Source organism: Rhamphochromis longiceps, linkage group LG17 (assembly GCF_057381845.1).
Source record: "Rhamphochromis longiceps isolate RC_006_pf linkage group LG17, R_longiceps_female_GT1.1, whole genome shotgun sequence".
Lineage (NCBI taxonomy): Eukaryota > Metazoa > Chordata > Actinopteri > Cichliformes > Cichlidae > Rhamphochromis > Rhamphochromis longiceps.
The window spans coordinates 39,748,113-39,755,825 of NC_140573.1; the positions used below are offsets into that span (position 1 = coordinate 39,748,113).

A 7,713-nucleotide genomic window follows, 5' to 3' on the forward strand; every position below is an offset into this window, starting at 1 on the left:
TTTACACTTAGGGAGTTAATTTTAACTCTGCTTCAGATAACATTTGGTCCCACTCAAAATTAGAGTTAAATTTACTCTATGGCCAGTGTTAACTTTTCAGTGTTAATTGTACTCAATTTAGTGTAAAAATTAACAACAAAATGTGTAAAAATATTTAACACTGAGGGTTATTCACACTGTTCAGAGTAATTTGATTACACTTTATAGAGCTATTTTTACTCCAAATTTAGTTTAATAATAACACTCTGATGTGTAATAATATATCATTTTTATTTCTCTGTAGTGTGATTTTTTTTCATATTCATCTTATGATGCTATATTACTAAATAACTGTGATCTATCCTACATTATGGAAATAACAAATATACAGGTTAAAGTAACAGCATTTATTATGTTTCTCATTTCAGTGTCATTTAATTAACGTAACAAACCTTTACAATTCACAGTTCTATGATGCTCACTAGAGAAAGCAATATGACATTTCCCCAATGTCGTAGTTGCAGAAAAGTAAAAAAGTTCGTCAGGGATGAACTGTATGATGTACCAAAGACATAATGGGCCCTAAAGAGTTCATCAATGGCTCCTACAGAACCTGTCGCATTACATGGAAGTGCATGCTTCTCAATCACAATGAAGGTGTGAATGCTGCTTCTTGTGGATCCCTGAGTAAGAAGGTAGGGCTGACTGCTTCGGGTGATGTTGTCTAGATGCTGCTGTACACTGGTTCCAGCCTACAACAACACATTAAACAACAGTATTAAGTGACTATCCTCTGACAGTAGATTAGCTCAACTCACTGTCCATGAAAATAGAGGTGATGGAAAGTATATTTTAAACAACATACCTTTGGGAATTTGATGAGGTTATTGACAGCTTGAGATGCAGACATCTTTCCTGGTCTCTTTCGCCCTTGTGCAGATGGTGGTAGCAGATGTAGCAGCAGCAAGATAGTAGACAAGTCACTGTCCCAGCCTACAGACGAATAAATAAAGAATTATTCCAAAAATACATTGAATTGACAGAATTACCTATATAACCAACAATGGCAAATAAAAACAGTCACAATCATACCATTCTCAACTTCAGTACCTGACTCAGCATTGCACATTAACTCCAAGAGCTCTGAGGTGGGGACAAGTCCATGACTTTTCTTTACAACCTTTGCTTTGAGATTGGTGAGCCACCTCTCCAAGAATTTGCTCCCAGTGACCTCACAAAACAGGAGTCGGAAATCTTGTTCTATCAGTACATCAGTATCATTTAAATGATAAGTGAACTTACTTTTGGGAGATTTGCAAACTGAGACGCTTCTTTCCTCCACAGCTTTTCGTTGAATGGTCTTCAACCGCCATGCAATGTATCCTGAACTGCTCTCTGGATCGTAGTAATGTTTCTATGTAATTAAATAAATGAAGAAGGACTATGTTATCAACATTTCTGAGGGCAATTATGTATTTAATGTTGAAAAGTTCCCTTTACTTACATATCCATGTTGTGAATATGGGTCTTCCAGATATGGAGACAGAGCAACAATGCCCTGCGCATACATCACTCTTACGCTTTTAGGGGGAGATGTCCTAGTGTATAAATTCAATAATTGGCATTAAACATCACAATTAAAAATAATACAATGTTTAAAATGTTTCTTTATATCTTACATTTTTGATTCTTACCCATGTCATTCTGTCATCTCAGCCTCAAGTATGTTTCTCATCCGTCTTCTGGTTGCATCTCTCAGAGATTTGGTTTTTGCGTACTCTTAAACCTTTCTATAAAATAGAAACATTACTTAATATTACTTAACATGTCATTAACATTGCTATCAGTTAATTTACACAAAATACATATTTCTTACTAAATAATGAGCAAAACTCTAAAGTAGTGTATGCCTTTGGCATTTGCTTAAAATAATATAAACCAGTAAAGTTAACTTTATGGTAATGTTACCCACTTTTTCTGAAAGTATGTTCGCTTATGTAAGCTAATTAGCGATTATTAGCTTACTGATAAACGGCAATTTAGTTGTTCAAACTGTGCGATTTGACATGTGACAATGATATTATTTAGACAGCATTTAGAAGAAATACATAGTTAAAATGTTTTAGGTTCATATTAACGCAGTGAGAAGATAACAAACATCTAAACTTTTAGCAACTGCTAGCATGTAGCTACTGGAATGCCATTAAAGCACAGCGTCTTACCAGTAGTTTTCTTGGTGACTGTGGTACCTACTACTTTCTGATCATTAAGAAGCTCTTAGCTTCTCACCAAGCTTCTTAATGATGGTATTGTAGTCCATTTCAGCCAAGTTTAAAGTCCCTGACAGCCAATCGTGGAACTCAGAATTCTGGCTGGGTTGTAGGGGATCAAACTCCTGATTTCACTCAGTGACATGCAGGTCAGTTTATACCTTTTCTTTAATGTGGTTTTTTTTTTTTTGTTCTGGATTTTTGGTTGCTATTCTGTCTCTCTTCATTATAATTATACAATAAAAAAAGAGAGGCTTTATTTCCATTTGTTTGGAAGTGAGCAAGCTTATAAATTCATAAATAAATTCAGCAGGGGATAAACAATAATTCCCAATTTATCACAGCATAAACCAAACCCACTAAAATCCCCAAACCAACTTTTGCCACAGAGCTCCTCTGTTATCCATGCATGATTAAGGCCATGCCAAAACGGACTAGCTGACATTCTCCTTCATTATAATGAACATGACACATTCACCATCATGCTGCCAGAAAAAAAACCTCACCAGAATATCAAATATGTATTAATCCATGACCAAAAATAGTCCTTCAAATGTCCTTTTTCTTTGTTTTTCTTTCTTTTCTTGTTCTTAAAAACTGCAGCACCCAGCTGTTACAGGAAGGCTTTCAATGCTAATCCAGGTTAAAAAATAAAGTGTGGACTCTGATTTGCGCTGTAACTTTGCATGCATGAGTGTTTTGCACAGAAAATAATTTATATACAGTATTATGTACTAAAGTAGTCTTCAGGAGTCGTTCTCCAGATGTCTTGAAAAAGCCCTCCTTTGAAAGATGGCTGTTCTATTTTCTGTCAAAATGATCCCACACTGCTTCAATAATGTCGTTCCAACGAGCAACACCTGCAGTTGTGTGCTTTGTGTTTACATTTAAATAAGTGTATTTATGTCAATTCTCTTGGTAAGATTGTTGGTTTAAAATGGAGCACTGTAACAAAAAATAATTTCCCCCAGGGATCAATAAAGTATTCTGATTCTGATTCTGATTATCGTGGTAGTGCTTCTTTGGACATATCTGGTTGTTTGTCATGTTGGCCTTGTTTCACTTTGACATCAATTTATGCTCCTCTATTTGTAAAAATGTTGTTAAAAATAAATACATTTTATCTCAGGTTGTTCTTCTGTTTGCTTGGGACTTGTGGCCGATGGATGCCTTTAATGATGTTTCTTGGTCACCTCTAGAGGGGGCATAACACAAACAACTGTAAGATTTGTCAGTGGAGTCAGTCAAGAATCACATATTTTCTTGGCCTTGATTATTCTTCCTTTGGCTGAGATTTCTGAGGTTTAGTTATGATATAGATTTTGCTGTGTGAGCAATGACAGAAACCTACTTTTTCTTTAAACTTACACTACATAAAAGTCTGTGGGATGGCTGTCTGATGTATACATTACCTGACTTTACAGGGTTTGAGACAGAAAATATGGGATGAGCTTGTAAAATGTGCAAGAGAAGCATTAATGAATTAAAAATGCTCTCAAACCATTTGTGTGTTCCTTAGTTAACTTACAAAATGGTAAAACTCTGCCTATATTAGCTGTTAAACCAGTTTAAATTTACACATAGTAAATTTAAACAAGTACAGCGGTCCCTCGTTTATCGCGAGAGTTACGTTCTAAAAATAACCCGCGATAGGTGAAATATACGAAGTAGCCAGCTTTATTTTTTAGAGTTATTATAGATGTTTTAAGGCTGTAAAACCTCTCACTACACATTTTATACAATTTTCTCAGACAGGCATGAACATTTTCACACTTTTCTCTCTTGTTTAAACTCTCAAAGTTCAAACCTTCGCAGAAAAATAAGTCCAGTATTATAGAATGAAACCAAAGATCAAACCCTGTTTTAGGTCCAGAACATGGGAATAGAGCAGCTGCCAGAGAATTCAACATTAGTTAATCAATGGTACGAAAGTAGAGGAAGCTGAGTAAAGTTTGACTTATCTGACTGTTTTGTTTCGCTTAATGCACCTTATAATCCCGAAAAGTAACTTCTGGACATGCTAAAGGAAGGTAGAAGTCCAACTTTTTGTGCGATGGTTATCATCTTCCTCTGCCTTTTGGGAGCTACCGCAGGCGCCTTTGACGGTGCAAAATGTTTCGTCGACATTGTTGTGTTTGTTGGGGAGAAAACTGACAAACATACAGTGCAGCACTTCAGAGTCACACTGCTAGCGATCAAAGAGTTATGTACATTTGACAAGCTGAACGCATTCTGTACTGGACAGAAGACATGGCAGTAGACTGATTGACTATGGTTGTCAGTTTTGGCCGGCGGTCATAGGTTCTGTCCAATAATATGACGCGAGACTGGAGTAAAAGACATCCATGGTTTGGCACTTTATTAAAGAAGGAGCATGATAACAGCACAAACACTAACCACAACTAAACAAAATGGCTTCCTTTTATACTCTACCTTTTCCAGGTGAGCATCCGGAATAGCCCAAGTATGGGGGTTAACTAATCAAAATGAACACATAACCCTCCACACAAACAAACATACAATAACATTAAAGCACATCACAAACATATACATATTTCCAACACATACTATAAACAAACCAATAACATAAGCTTCACCCATTTCTATCTAAATTAAAACCCTCTTTATCCATACTCCCTAACCTGGCACACTGGTCTGCCCCAAGAGCTCTTAAACAGGTGATTGAGCCGCTTTCACTCTTTTGCTCCACATCCTGCAAGAAGCAACTAGGACAGGTGAGTACCTTTACAAGTTCTCATTTCGCATATATTTAGGTTATTGATAAATGATTAACTGCAAGCAGCTCTAACTTTGGCTCTTCTCCGACACAGGTAGGATGGCCAGTCCCACTGTCTCTTTTCTGTTACAAGCTGTCAATTTAATCGTATGTCAAATAACCTAATAAAAGACTCCATAAGAACTAATGTGTTTTCTTTATTACCCCATTTTAAATTCCCAATCCAACAATTTATTATTAACAATACCAACCAGGTAATGGAACCCCTGGTCTCCATTACAATGGTCTACAGCCAATCAGGACTCAGAAAACAATGCGCTGTTAAAAAAAACAAAAAACAAGCAAAGTTGCACAAAAAAATCCACGAAACAGCGAGGCCGCGAAAGGTGAACCGTGTTATAGCGAAGGACCGCTGTAGGTGTTTAAGAAAACTGCATGTAATCTTCTGCAAAATCCACAGTCACACATTGAGGCATCTAGAGGTCTGTACACGTGACAGAGAAAACAATGATTTTGATATAGCTCGCAGCTTTTGCCAAACATGAAAGACTTTTGAAAATAAGCATTTTGATAGTTTTCAAAGCGCTCAAGAAGCAAAACTGGTAAAAACCACTGTTAGATCATTCAAAGCTTCCCCCTCTGAAGCCTCTGAAATATTTAGCTCAAAATGGACACACAAAGTGTTTTGTGAGGTTTTGGATAAGGCCAGAATGGTGCAGCACTGGGGACAGTTTATTTGCTTTTCATAAAGTCAGAATCAAATCTAAAGTCTCCACTGGTTCAACGTTGTATTTGAAACCACCATAATTGAAGTTTATGTTACTTTAAATAAGGGTCCATGATTAGTGTTTTCATGTCGTCTGGTGATCTCTGGTAAGAAAACAGACTGCAGGGCCCAGAGCTAAAGTTGTTGTGTAATCCCTGGAGAGCTGAGTAATGAGCATGGACTTCAGTCAGCCTTTAGTTCTGTTGCTCCTGAAACACTGACTGCAACAATAGCCTGTATATCACAAATGGATGCACGTTTTAGATGTTAACTAAAATGAAGTTGTGTAGTTTAAAAGTTTAAAATATTTAATTGCTATACTTACCGTAGCTATATCACAAATTGAATTTCTTCAACAGGTTTAGCCTTGTGCTGCCTCCTCCACCACCACACACCCTACACTATCCTCACTGGTCTCTCTAATCCCCAGTCACAGACGGCTGGCTACCACAGTCTGAAATAGGATAAGATGCTGGTATTATAGAAAACACGCTGTCTAGTTCCTATACCAAACATGCTGACACCATCTGAGTTTAAGAAACTATCAATCAGTTACTCTCACATTGTATGTGATCAAAGTGCTGGAGAGACTCCAGGTGAAAACATCTCCTGAACCCTTCTCATTTTTTTATACAGAGCAAATCGGTGAATGAATGAAGCAGCCATCCTGCAGAGAGCTTATGCTTATTTATTTTAGGTAGTAACAGCTGCACGATCCAGGTCACCTTCTTTGAGTTCTTAAGTGTATTTTACTAGGTGGGACCACATCCTCGTTTTAAAGTTGACAGTATTTGTAGTAGCTAATGGCTGATGGCATGAGTATGAATTGCAGTTGCGGTTTGAGGAAGGCCTCAGAGGGGAATGGTGATGGCTCCTGGCTAAACTATCTCCAATTAACACAAGAGAGAGAAGCAGCAGGAAACATCAGGAAACACATGGATGAACCATCTCATGGATCACTGACTACCAGACAGACAGACTGCACTGTGTGAGATTGGGCTGTTTGATTTGGTGATGCGCAGTTCAGGAGCTACACGGGGAACTGTGGTGTCTCCATTCCTGTTCACCTTGCACACCTCAGACTTTAAGACTCGTACCACTGACAGAAATGAGCAAGGCACTAGTGTGGTTGACGAGTTGACAATGACATTGTTTTTTTTTTTTTTATCTGTAACGTTATTAGCTCATCCAGCAGGCATGTCCATCTTTTAGATACAGTCTGTGGTTTAAAACTACAGAGAATGTGAAAAGCTAGATGAATTAATGACATAAACTGAAGTTATACACACGCCGTTTTTAATCGATCCTTTCCCCCCTTTTTGTTCCGATTTGATCTAAAATTGTGCTTTCGTTTGTTTTCACGTGTTTTTACACACTTATTACGAATTTTAATTTCATGCACAGAAAAATAAGATATTCATCCAACAATTAACTTGTGTAAGTTATAAATCAACAAATCCATTTTTGGATCACATATTTAAATGTGTTCATTCTATGTAAAATCCCATGTGGAAAAGGAACAACGGAGGTTTGTGTTTCATGTGTTTTATATCCTCTTGCATTTAAATGATCTGAGAACAAGTAGATGAATGGATGGATGAATAGATGGATGGATGGGTGAATTTAGTGTTAGAGGTAACGGGGCTCTTGATATATTTTCTGGAATGGATAACCCATCATTTGACCAAATGCACTGAATGATGCACTTGGCTCATTTTTAGGTATTCTCTCTCAGTGCCCCATCCAATGACCTCTGGCTGCTTATGGACTTTGAAAATATAATGAGCACCCTCTCGAGCAAACTAAATGCCAGGATCACCTGAGCTGCACTTTAGATTCATTTAATTTGCCGTGGAAAAAATGCACAAAGATGAATTAAAATGACCCCAAAATTGAAAGTAATAAATGTAATGAGAAAATGCCCAAAGAAAAGCAGAACAGAAAAATTCTGTTAAGTTCAC

At 37.2% G+C, this 7,713-nt stretch overlaps 1 protein-coding gene across 1 annotated transcript; it reads right to left on the minus strand.

The window, feature by feature from the left end:
• Window positions 1–440: 440 nt before the first annotated feature.
• On the minus strand, window positions 441–1,435 carry LOC146650200 (uncharacterized). Its single transcript, XM_085386138.1, has 4 exons — window positions 1,422–1,435; window positions 1,072–1,280; window positions 845–972; window positions 441–731 (listed from the first exon to the last, which is right to left on the minus strand). The coding sequence occupies exons 1-4, from the start codon at window positions 1,433–1,435 to the stop codon at window positions 441–443; spliced, it is 642 nt and encodes a 213-aa protein (XP_085242264.1).
• Between the last annotated feature and the right edge of the window lie 6,278 nt (window positions 1,436–7,713).

Excerpts from the sequence above, each read along its gene's own strand:
- LOC146650200 (XM_085386138.1), bottom strand. Across the intron at positions 973-1,071 it reads AGGTACTGAAGTTGAGAATG|GCTGGGACAGTGACTTGTCT; the intron begins GTATGATTGTGA and ends ATTCGTCTGTAG. Across the intron at positions 732-844 it reads ACCTCATCAAATTCCCAAAG|GCTGGAACCAGTGTACAGCA; the intron begins GTATGTTGTTTA and ends GTGTTGTTGTAG.